This window comes from Xyrauchen texanus, chromosome 16 (assembly GCF_025860055.1).
Source record: "Xyrauchen texanus isolate HMW12.3.18 chromosome 16, RBS_HiC_50CHRs, whole genome shotgun sequence".
Classification (NCBI taxonomy): domain Eukaryota; kingdom Metazoa; phylum Chordata; class Actinopteri; order Cypriniformes; family Catostomidae; genus Xyrauchen; species Xyrauchen texanus.
Genome location: NC_068291.1, coordinates 43,013,033 through 43,029,316, shown reverse-complemented (window position 1 = coordinate 43,029,316; position 16,284 = coordinate 43,013,033). Strand labels below are relative to the sequence as shown.

Below are 16,284 nucleotides of genomic sequence, written 5' to 3'. Positions count from 1 at the left end.
ATTGTTCTGTTAATCACCATAGCAACACAGATGGTTATGTGCAATCATTTTTAACCAATTAGCATTTCTTTACAGTAGCATTTTAATATATCAAAAATGCTAGCATGTTGATGCTCTAAAATATACATACTGTCGGCCACCGCTGTGGTGTGACACTGACATTAACTCTTCACTAACTCTCCCGTGCGTTTCGTTCGGCACCAGCACTGTTCTCTCATTTTACAGACAGGAAACTCATCCATGAGTGTTCACCTGGGAGGCCCGCAGCCCACGGTCTCCATATTTAGATCGCATTGGTCCAGATATAGTGTGTTTGCAGATATCTGTCTGCCTGTGGCCATTCCACACCAGATTGCACAGACCATTACCTTCATAGAGAGATGCTTATCAACCACAAGAGCTATTAACCTATATACAGCACAGGAAACAGAGCACGCTGGCATAGTAATGGCTAAACCTCCTTTAGACAAGGACATACTTATAAAGGCATGGGACGGAATGAAGGAGAACGGATATATAGAGGTACAGAAGAGTTCCTTTGCTATATAATGAGAGAATGGACTGATAATATTGGGGCATACGCTGGATTAAAGGGATAGTGCACCCAAAACATAACTCAACATCATGCCGTTTAAAACAATAATGGGGTAAATTGGGGCAGGGGCTGCCGGACTACAAAAATGACTAAACAGGTCCCTTAAAAGCAGTCCATATGGCTTGTGTGCTATATTACGAGTGTGAGGGAACAAACCGAAATTTAAGTTGTTATTCACTGAAAAGTGATTGCAATGTGCTACATTTGAATATGTGTTGAATGGGGGAAAAACAGCAGCGTGAAAATTTTTCAAAAATTCTCCTTTTGTGTTCCATTGAAGAAAGTCATACATTTTCTGAATTTACATTTTGGGGTGAATAATTTTTACAATAATATATTTTGTGTATATCTTGTATTGTAATGTATGGCATTTTGTACATTCATTGTATATGCAGTATAATGTATATCTATATATACAGTATTGTACATTATGCATAATATGATATTATACCAGCGTGAAATGCCATGTGCACCATATTTTTTGGGTGAACCATCAAGCATCAAGTGTTAATTTCCACATTTTTTTTTTTTTTTTTTTGTCATAATTTTTGTCTTTTGACTAAAATGTTCCTTAAAATTGAGTCAATATTTCATAATGTCATATTTGTTTATTTTTGTCCATTTTACTAGGACTAAAATAGTAGAGTTGAAAAAAAACAAACAAATAATAAGTATTAGCTTCTTTTAAAAGTTACTCTTCCTCACGTTTAGACAGTTTAGCATATTGTGGTATGTAAAAGGAATATTCCGGGTCAATAAAAGTAAAGCTCAATTGACAGCATTTGTGGCATAATGATGATTAAACCACAAAACTGCATTACAACTCGTCCCTCCTTTTCTTTAAAAACAGTGAGGTGTGAACAGTGAGGCACTTACAATGGAAGTCAATGGGTTTAAGTTTTAACAGACTCACCTTTGGAGTTTTGGTGCTCTTGCCCGTTCTTGCATCCTTGATGTAGGTGATGTCTAATAGGTCGGTTTCCTAAAAGAGGGAGGGACATATCAGTTTAAGTCACAGCTCAATGAGATTGTCATAGCGTATGATGAAAACGATGTCATGCTGTTCATCTGAATCAATACTCTTTTAAATATCCCACAAAAGCCATTCGGAAGTGAAAGGGAACAGCATGTGAAATGTTGACAGAGAAAACATTGACAGAAAATAAAGAATGAATTATTAAATAGAGGTAAAACGCAGTGACTAACACATACACGCAAATCCAGCTCAAACTAAGACCGTCTCAAATATACAGTCCTGAAGGAGATGACGCAGGCCTGGACCACTGTGATATTTGCGATTGCTGTGTGTAATGCACGCTGACAGATATGCTTTGTGACAGATGCAGCTGAAGCTGAAGGCGTTCTTGTGACGCGGCCGAGCTGCAACTCAACTGGAACTAAAGCAAGAGACATTTGCCGTTTATACTCATTTATTCAACAGCGATTGGAGGTTAAAAATAGAAGCTCAGATTGAAGGCATCACAGTCAAAGTTTCTTTTTATGCCAGTAAATCCTGAGTGTCCTTGTATGATCCAGAAACAAACATTTTTTATTATAACACAGTTGGTATGACATCATACACTGTCAATGCATGCTACAATCCAAAAATGGTTTTAAACTGTATTTTCTAATTCTTTTGTAGTAATTATTTATGACCTCTAAGTAATATTTTAAGACCTCATATTAAATGAGACCTTAAGAATTGTATGACTTTGTGCCATTTTGTACAAAATAAAAGCGTTTCAAAACAAACGTCCTGGTTAAACATTAAAGCCCACTAGTGTGATAAATAGTACAGAATTTTTTTATATTTTATTTAATATTGCCAAAGATTATCCACAAATACAAAAAGAAATACAAAACTTGTGCTAATTGAAAGAAAGCAAGTTGACAAAACCTAAATTCCGATATTTGGTAATAATATAGCATAACAAGAGTTCGTAAGCAGTTTTTTATAGGCCGGTCATTTTTGACCGGGAACACCAAAAGTGGGAGGATTTTGATACCCTGCGTGAGCAAAGTCAGAACGTTTTAGTCCAATTTACATTTATGCATTTGGCAGATGCTTTTATCCAAAGCGACTTACAGTGCACTTATTACAGGGACAATCCCCCCCGGAGCAACCTGGAGTTAAGTGTCTTGCTCAAGGACACAATGGTGGTGGCTGTGGGGATCGAACCAGCAACCTTCTGATTACCAGTTATGTGCTTTAGTCCACTATGCCGCCACCACCACTCCATAATCCAATAGGATAACATTAGCAATATCTGGCAAAAGAAAATCCTCTTCGGGACAAAATGACAAATAAGCCGGATAATGAGCAGTCAGAAAGTCATTTTCACATAATAAACACCAATAGAACTCAAACCGGATGTCGAATTAAGCTGTTTCTGGAGACTCTGGAGTCTCTCTCTTCTCCGTAAATGATGTTATTTCAGCTCAAATAATTTGTTTTTGTCCATTTAATAATTTATGCAGCAAATAGTCTTGTAATAAGCCGGATAATGAGCAGTCAGAAAGTCATTTTCGCATTATAAGCACCAACAGAACTCAAACCGGAGGTGGAATTCAGCTGTTTCTGGAGACCCTGGAGTCTCTTTCTTCACACAAAATAATGACATTTCAACTCAAATAATTTTTTAGGTCCACTTAATGATATATTTGGTAAGTAGCTGTGTAATAAGGGAGATAATGTACAGTCAGCTGGTCATTCATCACAAAATAAATGCTTCCTAGGATGATACAAGAGTCCTCCGCTCTAGGTCGGGGTCCTTAAAGGGTTAGTTCACCCAAAAATGAAAATGGCCCCATAATTTACTCAACCTCAAGGCATCCTAGATATATATCATTTTCTTTTTTCACCCAAACACAATCGGAGTTATATTAACAAATATCCTGGCTCTTCCAAGCTTTATAATGGGAGTGAATGATACCTTAGATTTTTGAAGCCCAAAAAAGCGCATCAATTCATCAAAAAAGTAATAAACTATAATCACTGGCTTCCTCTATCCACTGCGCTTCCACATTCTTCACTTCTCACCGGAGCTTACGCTACACCTACGTCATACGCCGGCACTCGACTCTCTTGTGAACACGCGGACGGCTGTGGGAAGCCAGTGATTATAGTTTGTAAAGTTATAAATATGGATATTCTTGTTACAAAAACGCTTTGATTCAGAAGGCCTTTATTAACCCCTGGAGGCGTATGAATTACTTTTTAGATGGATGGATGCGCTTTTTTGGGCTTCAAAAATCTAAGGTACCATTCACTCCCATTATAAAGCTTGGAAGAGCCAGGATATTTGTTAATATAACTCTGATTGTGTTTGTCTGAAAGAAATAAGTCATATCCACCTAGGATGCATTGAGGGTGAATAAATTATGGGATCATTAACATTTTTGGGTGAATTAACCCTTTAACACCCTGTTGGGGTTTGAAATAATGGCTGGCTGACTACACATTATCCCTTAGATATCGCATATGCCTGTATATCAGCATTATATTTGCCATCAGCAACCCTTATCTCTAGTATTCGGTATCTGCATAAGCCATCGAAAAACACTTATTGGTACACTGCAGATGATTAAAGATGGTAAGAAGGATATGGTGACCATTTGCAGCATGAAAAACATTCAACATGAATGAGTTTTCATGAATATAATATTTAAAAAAAAATTTAATCTGTGAAAATAGCGGCAGTACTGGGATGCAATCTTTGGTGGTGCACTTGCATGTTGGGGGGGGGACAACATTGAACGGTTTTCCATCAGTGCGGGGATCATTGTGCCCGTCGATCAGTTCACTGTCAGTCAGGACGGGGCCATCAGACGTGACCACCCTAGACGTCAATGAGGGACTAGACACCCTAGTCCCATCTTTCAATGTCAGTCTATGGGGATTCTTTCACCAGTTTGATTATCAAATCACAACTCTGATGGTTTAGAAAAGTTATAACCAATCTCTCCTCAACAGACCATAGGGCATGAATTTGAAGCCTCATTCATGTCTGTAGCACAAACAATGCAGGATGAGATAGACAGCAAATTTTAATATACTTACTATAGTGTTAGAGGATTGTTTAAATCACTAACACTGACTGTAAGAATGCTCTCCATAGTGAGCACAACAAATAATACCTGGGTTTGACATAGTTTCAAGTAGTTTTACCACATAATATGACTGTATTATATTTACGGTCATTGCAAATATTTGTCATGGCTATTTGAATGATGAAAGCATGTCTATCTCTCTCTGGATCCCAGTTGAACTGTGACAATTCAAGTATGGATGTACATTACACCAGCGCTATGGCAACAGGGGGATGGAGGTGCTTTATGATGGGGAGTTGGGTTAAAACAATTTGAAGGCAGGCACCGAGCACCCTGAAATGAGCTTGTGGAAGATGCAGTCAGCGCGCTCAGACTCCTGCTGCTGTGCATGCTGAAAATCAACTGAGGCGACATGATGAAATATGTGTTAGTACAGTGGAGCACACTGCACTCTATTGACTCTGTATCCAGAGACAATCTCACAAACGTGCAACGATATTCAATAATGGTGCCGGTTATAAGTGGTCATGTTTTGCTCGCCTCGCACCACTGGCAATCTGGCCTGCAGTGTTTCTAAATATAGATACGAATGTATTGATTCGCTCGGTTAAAGACTCTTGGTTTTCATAACAATAGGCACTGTAGGGACTCTATTTGCTGTTGTCATTGATATTGATAGTAAGTTATGATTCCATCAAAAAAACATTTTCAACAGTGAAATCTGAGGTCTGTGTCTGCATATACTAATAGTATATTATGTAAAAAAAATAGTAATAAATAAATAGGAGGGATGCGCCATAGTTTGACTTCTCGCCACTACCATCCACCCCTACCTGAGCATCCTTGGCCATCTGCCGGGGGACAGAGGAGCCCAGCTGCCTGGAAGCGGAGGAATGGCCGTCGACCGCGAGGGGAGAAGGGGCTCCTAGGCGACCGCCTGGAGTGGTGAAGGTCACTGCCAGGGGCGGGGGGAGACCCCTACCAGCCGCTAAACGCAGAGGGGTCAAAAGAGGTCTGCCGACCGTGAGCGGGGAGGGGCTCCCGGCCAACTGTCTGGAGCGGGAGAACCACTACTAGGGGCAAGGGAGACCCCTTCTGTTCCCCGAGAACGCGGCAGGGCATTCCTTCCACCAGGGGCCAGAGGACTGCCTCCGATCCGCCCAGGGAGGCGCGGATGTCATCCACTAGAGGGTGGAGGAGTGGCCGAGGACCAAGCTACGGCATATCGGAGAACCTCTCCACTCTCTCTCCCACTGCCACTCCACGTTGGCCTTTTCCCTCTCTTTTAAATTTTACAGTGTATTTTTTTGTTGGGGGGTACTACACTGTTACAGGAAGTACTCCATATTTTAATCATTATTGTTTTTCTCCCAAAGTCCCCTCCCAGATTCAGGAAGGTGGTGATGACCTGCCGGCAAATGGGGCGTAAGGCACGCCCTCCCCCTGGGAAATTAGTGAGGGGTGGATGTACGTCATGCCTGAGGGTTCCCCGGCCTGAGAGAACGAGAAGGGCGGAGGGCCGGGTCGTGATTCTACACACTCTGGACTCTATTCAATAAACTTTCATGTTTGTGCATCATATTTGGAGACTTATTTTATAAATAGCTTCCATTATATACAGTATGTTTGACTTGTAATGTATTGTATGTTACACGTTTATGTTATGGCTCTTTATAAGAACATATTTCATTTATAACTTTACTTAAAGCAGGCAAAGACGACTTATAATATGATCATGTCATAAAGCCTTTTGACTGTTTACATAATACAACGCTTATATGATTAACTTATCTAGATATCGTGAGATATCAAGATCAATAAGCACAGACATTAAATCAAATTTGAATGTTATTTGAGTGTTCTGAACATGTCAGAGTCCATCACAATTAACAATGTTTTATTCAAAACCATCTGCAATCTGAGTCACTCAGATGAATATTATTCTAATATAATTCACAGTGGCTTTCTGAAACTGCTGTCTCGACTGACATTATAAAGTTCCCTGCAGTACGCTTGAATCAAGCGACTGAAATATAATTGATTTTCTTACATCACTCTCATTATTGAATTCCCTCTAAACTTGTGACCTCACTTCCTTGCCGTTAATTTTCGGCAGTCCGATGATGTCACTGAAAGTGACAATAAAGTTGCATATGCATGACAGCATTACATCTGGTTGCATTCGTTTTGTGGAGCATTGTTTAGTTATGTGGCAAAAATTTTCAAAAAGATCTATTGCTGTCGGCAAATATAGAAAAAGATGAACAATTTAGGTTGAGCAAAAGAGGTACATTTTATTAAGTGAAAAGTCTATTTCTGATTTGATATGTCATTTTTGAGTCAAGACTATGATGTACATGATTCAAAAGTCAATGGCATAACAGTGGCCACTTCACCTGCCACAAAAAAGCTCTGTCGTTAGATGCTGTCGTATTAAATTTGCTTGTGATTCTTGTGAAATAAGGCCGTAATAAATGTCTGGCCTCCCACAGAGTAACAATTCTGTAATTGAATACACAGCTATTCACCCACACATACACTAGTCAGTTCCCTTTAAAAGCAATTACTATTGACTCAATCAATCTGACGTTAGTCCAACCATCAGATCAGCTGCTCTACAATCAAACACCAGCAAGATAATTAAGATGAACACAGAGTGACAATGAACAAAATATATTTATCTTCTAGTTTACAATATCGACAAGACAGCTAAAACATTTAAAGCTGACGTGTGTGATGATAAATACTTTCTATATTAGTTCAAAAGGCTAAAAATATATCCAAAACTTCAAGCTCCGTCATCATTTACTCAAGGTCATGTATTCCAAACCTTTACGAACGGGGACTGGAGTTTTATAGCTTTAAAAAAGGGCGCATCCTTATACTAAGTGCCCGCCCACTTTTTCAGCCTTTTTAGTTCTGGAAGTATTTTTCCCATTAATGTTTTTCAGTAGGGATTTCATGAAGCACTTCATAAACGAGTTGTAAGCCATGAACCGAACTAACCAGCTTTACAAATATTGATTAGAAGTATAGAAACAATGTATTTTATTTTTATTGCATAAAATATACAAATATATGCAAATATAGAAGTTTGTTAATGTAGGGAGAGCGACTGAACTACATCATTCACAGTGCATCATGGGAGTGGCCAGTCGCTGCAGAGCTCTTTTGGCGCACATTGCTGGCCACGCTTTTCTAATTAATACCTTTTTTTTAACCCTTTAATCTCTGAAGGTGTTCTGTTCTAAAAATAAAGGATTTCAACTTGACAAGAAAACAAAACAAAAAGCAACAAGGAGGGTTTTATTGGAGAGATTATGATACATTCTGTGACTTTCAGCCTAAGAATTACAAAAAAATGTTTGCTTAAAATGTCCTTTTTTCCACATTTTCCTGATTTGACATTATATATATCTCTGGGTGTAAATAAGGTGGCACCAAAAAACTGGTTTTTATTTATTCTCAATCATGTCAGCTGTATCTGAGAAAAATATTTTGTTGATACAACAAAGCAAACAAAAGTTAAAGCCTAACAAAATTATTTATCATAACATCCAAAAATGTGTCCATAAGCCTCTCCAAACACCTAAAACATAATACACAAATAAACTAATTACACATGCAAACACAACAATGACTAAAGGTTTGCACAGCATGCAGACATGATTTTAGTCATGAGATTTCACAGAATGAGTTTCATTCTGTGTCATTTGAGTCATCATTGAGTCTGTGTCGTGTATTTGGCGCCATCTCCTGGTGGTCATATGTAACATTGTGCTTCATGTGGATTATCTAATGATCTATACATCTGATTATCTTGTGTGTGGACTTGTTTAAAAGATAATCACATCTTCTAAGTAATGGTATGTGATATTTTATGTTCCGTTTATGTTTCGTGAAGTTATAAGAGAAAACGCAGCATAAAAGCAACACCAACATAAATGTAAACGATATATACTTAGCTATTACTCGTTGAGTTTTTGTCCGTGAGGTAAACAAATATACTATTTGTATTCTACTCTTTCAGAGCTTTCCAACAACATATGACACATGGCTATTTGATGAGATTGACATTACTAATTGCAATAATATGTACTGTGCCATTTTCTTTCAATAAATTATCAAAACAGGATATTTGTCTGCAAATTTCAAAGCACTAATAATACTTGCAAGTAATTGGAAAGGACAGCTTCTAAGCATGAAAACAAACGTTTCAAATTATGTTGAAATAACGCGCTCTGATTAATTCAACAGAAGCATTTACATCGATTAACAACCTTCGAGTTCATGGTATTTCTTTCTTTAAAGGTTTATATGTTATTGTTACTAATAAATAACCCTATGGAAAACAATGAATGGGATTTGTACTTCCAGTACCAGACTTTTGCGCTCTATACATTATTTAATATTTCTCACCATGCTCTATGGAGGATAGAAGTTTTGGAAAGTGGAAATAAAGACAGAATTTGCATTCTAACTCTCCCTTTAAATGTAAAATTCATGTTCATGCATTGCTGTGTGGCAGATCTTTGGTTTAAAGTGGGACATCTCTATAAGCCAAACTCTGAGGCTATATGAGCAGTTGGTTGTCAGCGCTCCATCTGGATAATCGAGTCTCTCTCTCAACCTCATTCCCTCAGCCAGACATCAACTAGAGATTTGTAAAGTGACACTGTTCCATTTGCATTTACACTTCAGCTTAATGCCCGACTGCCACAATTGAGTGTTTTGACTTGTTCTGACACTGTTGTGTTAAAGGAATTGTGTGCCCAAATATGAAATAATTTACTCACCCTCATGCCATCCCAGATGTGTATGACTTTCTTTCTTCCGCCAAGCACAAACGAAGATTTTTGGACTCTGTAGGTCCATAAGTATTCAGATGGCAAGTCAAAAGGAAACTCAAAATAGCATGTAATGGCCGATTCGATTTTGATTCGATTCTATATTGATTCATTTGGGAATATTTAAGTTATAATATCCCTTTTGCTAACATATAAAATAAAATCTCTCCCAGCTAATGCAGTGAATTACAGGGGACCTTCTAACTAGGTACAATACAGAAATATACATTTAGCTAATGATATTTTAAATCACATTTTAGCTTTGTAAAAATTAACAAACCGATTTATTTAACCTATAAATATGATATAAAATGGCATATATTTTATTTAGTAAATTTTATATTGTTTAATTGCATTATTTGTAGTTTTGGTGAACGTGCTAAAAACCGGTACTGTCTCTTTAAGGGAATCTGGCATTTGTGCATATTAACAAGATAGATTCGAATGGCTTTTTCTCATCTGTGCTATTTCTGATTACAATTAAATGTTTATTTTTGTTGTTTTTGAACAACAACTGACTGTAAAGAACAGAAAGTGTATTAAAAGGGACATTATTTAATCGTCTTTGGACACACATTACACGGAACAACTTTTACTCTCAACACGCAGTGAAAGGATCTCGCTGCTGAACACTCCACCACTATACTACACAATTACTAGTAAGTGAAACCTAAACATTTACCACCCAGTTGCCAAATATATACATTTTTAGTCGCATAACGCACACTTTGGTTGCAAATGCGAGTGATTTCCCCTCATTGCAGTGGACGGTTGCTTAAAGAGTAAACGATCGATCCATGCCACAGCACTAAAAGACACTCAAGGTAATTCACATGACTCTAGTGGTTCAATCCATGCCTTCAGAAGCAATATGATAGGTGTGGGTAAGAAACAGATCAATAGTTAATCTCAGTTTCTGAAGAGATGGAATAAACCACTGGATTACTTTTAAGCTGTGTTTATATGCTTTTTGAGCTTCAAAGTTTTAGACCCAGTTGACTTGCATTGTATGAACATACAGAGCTGAGGTACAGTATTTTTCCAAAAGATTATTGTTTGTGTTCTGCAGAAGAAAGAAAGTCATCTGGGATGGCATGAGGGCGAGTGAATGATTAGATCATTTTCATTTTTTGGGGTGAACTGTCCCTTTAAATGCTGAAATCCAGGTCTAAATACTGAGAACAGAATGAATCAATTCAAAGAAATAAAGGGCAAAATATAGGACGTAATTATTATTCACATTTGTACATTTAAAAACACAGAGTAAACCCATCTTTAAGGGGACTTGTATGAGGGTCCTTTTAAGATATATACCTTATTCTGGTCCGTCCAGTACAGGAAGTAGCCCTGCGGATCGACACGTAACGTCACTGGGGTCACAGTAGATGAATCCTGGAGAGAGAAAAGATCAATATTTAACTGAAATTATGACAAACGGACTACGTACTCTGAATTCATTTTAAATTGAATGCATTAAAGTCCCCATGACGTGATTTGACAAGTGCAGTTTTCTTTCATGATGCATTAACATCTGAAACTGGACGTTTGGGCAGGACATATCAACATATCACTCATCTCATTTGGAGTCTAGTAGCGTCCGTGTCTGTGCCCCTCACAGTTGGCCTATTAATCTGCTTTATTTTACCACCTTAGTTATTGATATCGGCAAAATCCAGTATAGGCCAACCTCCAGTGCAGAATGACATTTAAAATGCCTGTTTTGCTGGAAGATGAAGTCTGTATATTTATAATGTGTGTATCTATTTTAAAAGTCCACTAAAATGACCTCAAAGCTAACAGACATGGACCAAAAGCCACACAAGTGAAATTTCGATTTAACAGAATGAGCTATTTTGAGCATCTTAGTGAAAAGCACAAGTCTTCAGTACACCAATGATATTTCTGTAGGCGGAAAGGAGTAATCCTGCCTAGCACATGAGAGACACATGGGATTTCTGTGGCAATCAACTTTAAAGCATGTTTCTAGATCTCCATTCAGACTCAGAATTTGAGGTTTGACTCACACGTTGCATAAGTGTTCTATATTAGTGTGATTCACATTGACTCATAATCATTTATCACTGGTAGAAGTTGCAATATTCTTACAGCCTGAAATGAATCCAAAGCGCCTGCAAAAACTTGCCTTTCAAAGCACAACATTTGCACAGACAAGAGGTTCGGCGTCCCTTTCTAAAGAGATCTGTAATTGACTGTGATCTTGCGTGGGTCTGCATGCATTCTAACTGCACGTATAAGTCGGGCAGCTGAGGATGTCTTAGCTAATATAAGGCAGGCAAGGAGGACGGGAATTTAAAGCATGAAAGTTGCCATAGCAACAGGCCAACATTTCCAGTTTTATTTGCAGAGAAAAGCTTTAAAACATCAACATTTTCAACACAAGCTTATGGCAAAGCTGCACGGCATTATGGGCTGGATACCAGTCAGACCTCGCCAGAATACTTATTCCATTTATTTAAAGTGATTCCAGCTCCCTGAGTAACACAGAATCAAAACAGGGGTCCAAAAGTCTGAGATCACATTGTAAAACTGGAAATAAACAAAGTTTTAGGATTTAGAGAAAAAAAAAAAAATAGCTATCACATAAAATGAAGACATATTTCAGAATCGGCACTATTTCTAGGTCAACACATCCAATAATAATAATGTATTTTTTATTTTTTGGTTTGTGCAATAGGTCAGATTTTTTGGCTTCCATAATTGGTTAATTGATAGTTAACTAACAATGTACGGTGAACAATTATATTTGATTTAATAAGACAATACATGTAATTTTACTGTAAAAAAAAAAATCTAAAAATGTGTTTTGTATAGGTAAAAAATGTGATTTACCTTAAAGTTTATGGTAAAAAAAATTCTACATGTACATTTACGGTTACCTATTTTTAAAAAGTTATTGAAAAAACGATAATTGGTCACCTCAGATGCGTAACTCAACACGTTTGATTATCGTGTATTTAAATATTTGTGGTTCTTCTCATTTTTCGTATTGTTTAGGCACATTTGCGTGTTTTGTAGGTAGCCATATCACCATGCAGCTCTTGCCTGGTTGCCCACTAAAGCTAAGCAGGGTTGAGCCTGGCCAGTACCTGGATGGAAGACCTCCTGGGGAAACCAAGGTTGCTGCTGGAAGTGGTATTAGGAAGGCCAGCAGGGGGTGCTCATCCTACGGTCTGTGTGGGTCTTAATGCCCCAGTATAGTGATGGGGATACTATACTGTAAAAAAAGCACCGTCTTTCGGATGGGATGTTAAACCGAGGTCCTGACTCTCTGTGGTCATTAAAAATCCCAGGACACTACTTGTAAAGAGTAGGGGTGTAACACTGGTGTCCTAGCCAAATTCCCCCATTTGGCCCCAATCTATCATGGACTCCTAATAATGTCCATCCCCTGAATTGGCTACATCACTCTACTCTCTCCTCCCCACCAATAGCTGGTGGGCGTACTGGTGCACTATGGCTGCTGTTGCATCATCCAGGTGGATGCTGCACACTGGTGGTGGTTGAGGAGATTCCCCCTATACTATGTAAAGTGCTTTGAGTGCCTAGAAAATCACTATATAAATGTAAGTTGTTGTTTACGTTACATTTTATGTTGTTTAGTTAATTTGTATTACATTATTTTAGTGTTACAGTGATGGTGTTTTGTATTTGTGTACATATTTATTGCCAATTGCTTCTGAAAGTGCCACTCTTGACGAAATTTAAGTCAAAGTAAATTTAAGTTTTGCCATCTGTGTTACTAACATACTATGGTCGTTAACGGTACATTTAAAAGGGCAAAGCAGCATTTTGTGGTTTGAGTAAGTTGGTATATTAACTAGATCTGTGCACAAGTACTCAACTAATCGAGTACTTGTTCAGCACCTGCTAATCGACTATTAAAACCACAACTCGAAAATCGCACTTTGCATTTCTTTTGCATATTTGCCTGTAGACAATGCTAAAATACACTGAACTGTCCCTCTGAATGTGTCTCCAAATCTCGAGTCGTTGTTGCATTGAGAATTGTAATCAATTTTATCCGAATTGCATGATGCTATTTTATTTTTCAAAATAAACAAAGTTTGAAGTCCGCTCATTTAGAAAGTATTCTTTGTAAAGTTCGTAAATAAAACATATTATAGATTGCATGCATCTTACCTGTTAATTACATTAGTTAGTTACATTATAATTTACAAGTATGCGATTAATCACTTTTTGTGCGTTAGAGTACTCGACTAAAAAGTACTCAATAATTCCCATCCCTCATTTTAACATTATATTATTTAATGAATTGTAAAATATGCAGCCACCAAAATTACATCTCGTAATGCCAAAAACATGGTCTCGCTAATTCTTTCGGTACATTTTTGGCAACCACAGCTGCCAGTTTTTAACCGTAAATTTAGAAGGATTGTTTTAAAGTGAAGTCTGCACATTTAAGATAACCAAGAGTCAAAAGTGGCCCTTATATTTTCCTAAAGAGCATTACATAATAAACAAAACCCACCTTTAAATACCGTCATTAACACATGTTTTTCTTTGGTTAATTTAAAGAATGACGTCAAATGGTATTTTTACATTTTGAAGGATGTAACCAAATATTCAAGACAAGAATATGCCATTGAAAAACCCTCATTGATTGATCATTAATCTGCATATTGATTTTTGTGGCAAATCCCCAATAATCCTTTTAATTATTAATACCTTTTTAACCTTGATACATAATAAAGCACCTGCCAGTTTGAGATGAAAAACAAGCCTAGATCAAGTCACTCTTTAAAACACACACGTTTATTATTCGCAGAGTTCATCTGAAGCAGAAGCGGGTTTATCATGCGGCTGAAGAAATCTCTAATCCAACAGGTGACTGTAACATCCTGAGACACTGGGACTCATGAGCCAATGCACACTCATGCAACAACAATACACAATGCGACACATTCTATACCTCTTTATTGAAGGATTTAAGTCATCTTAATTCAAGAAAACATCTTGTTGCATTAGCCCAGTGAGGTTTCTCCAAAGCAGCCAGTCAAAAAGGCTGATATGCAGAGATGCATAACTGCACATAAATGAACCTGGTGTCATTTCCATCAGTATCTGCAACATCACACCAAAGATGCTGACAAAGATGTGACTACTGGCCTATGTGATAGTCGGAAAACATAGTGATGGACTTGAGTCAAAGCAGAGTGCATTTCTCAATAATCAACCTCTAACATAAATGAGAAATCAATTTAAGATCTTTAAGGGACCCTCTGCGGCGTTTGTTTCAATTGATGTGTGAATGGGAGGCAATGCAACATCAGTGCCATCCAATTCATCACACAAAAAGCAACCTGCATTGGATCAATTCACATGCATTAACCAACACACTCTCACTAACTGACTTGAAGACGACAAACACCCTCACAGACACTCGCACGCGCTGATGGAGACTTACCTCATCCCATTTCATAAATCTACTGCCTCGCTTCAGGCTCTCCGACACGCGCACCGGCTTGAGTTGAAGCGCGTGGACGCCAGGCTGAGCACCAGCCATTCAGCTTCAACATTTACACCCTAAACCCGCTCAAAAGAATCAGAGTTTTTCCTCTTTCTTCTCTGGGATGAAGCCCAGGCAGAGCGCGCAGGATGACAGCCGAACAATTCTGGTGAATGGAAGAGAAGTTACGCGCGCGGATGTGTCATTTAGAAGCCCTTCTAATACGGACAGATTCATTGAACGTCGCGGGTTTGTGGCTCAGAATGGATGGAGTGATCGGAGACGCAGAGCGAGTGAGCAGCGGAGAGAAAGAGCGATCATAAATGATGGAGAGAGAGAGAGAGAGAGAGAGAGAGAGATTATCATCCGCACACATTGACTCATTTGCGCACTGAGATTCAGCGCCTTCTAGTGCGCGTGCCACAGACACGTCCCTCCCCTGCATCTCTAACCAGCACAATTAAACATTTCATAACACCTCTGCAGAGAGAACGCTGGTAGGACATGTTTATCCCTTTAGCCATATAGAATTCGACACTGAATAAATGAATGCATCTATCAGAATAATTACAATCAAATTAAAATTTGCACAACAATAAAGGTCTGCATGCTGTAGTATATCTTGGTCATATTTCAAACGAAAATCAAAGGAAAAATCTAATTAAAATTACCCATTCACATAAAAGAAAATTAATCTTGTTATATTTATTTTTTGTAACATTATTGTCATGACAATTCTGTAATATTGTATTACAGTAATACAGAATATATATATATATTTATCACTGTAATACAATATTTTATATATATATATATATATATATATATATATATATATATATATATATATATATATATATATATATATAATATTGTATTACAGTATTGCAGAATTTATATATATATATAATATCGTATTAGAGTAATAAAGAATATATATAAATTCTGCAATACTGTAATACAATATTATATATATATATATATATATGTATGTATAATATTGATATATACATATATAATATGTATATAGACATATAAATATATATAGTATCTGTAATATGACCATATTATATATATAAATATATGTATGTATATATTGTATTACGAATATTATATATATATATACATATATATATATATATATATATATATACTTATATATTACATATATATATATATAGTTATCACTGTAATACAATATTTTATATATATACATACATATATATATATATATATATATATATATATATATATATATTCTTTTACTCTAATATGATATTATATATATATACATACATATATAT

At 37.1% G+C, this 16,284-nt stretch overlaps 1 protein-coding gene across 1 annotated transcript in view; it reads right to left on the bottom strand.

Moving 5' to 3' along the window:
• Positions 1 to 15,368, bottom strand: part of LOC127657387 (1-phosphatidylinositol 4,5-bisphosphate phosphodiesterase beta-1-like) — an 85,521-nt gene extending 70,153 nt beyond the window's left edge. Inside the window, 3 exon segments of the mRNA XM_052146146.1 lie at positions 1,509 to 1,577; positions 10,807 to 10,884; positions 14,939 to 15,368. Of these exon segments, the coding sequence (XP_052002106.1) occupies positions 1,509 to 1,577; positions 10,807 to 10,884; positions 14,939 to 15,037 (246 nt within the window). The 5' untranslated portion in view covers positions 15,038 to 15,368.
• Positions 15,369 to 16,284: the final 916 nt, after the last annotated feature.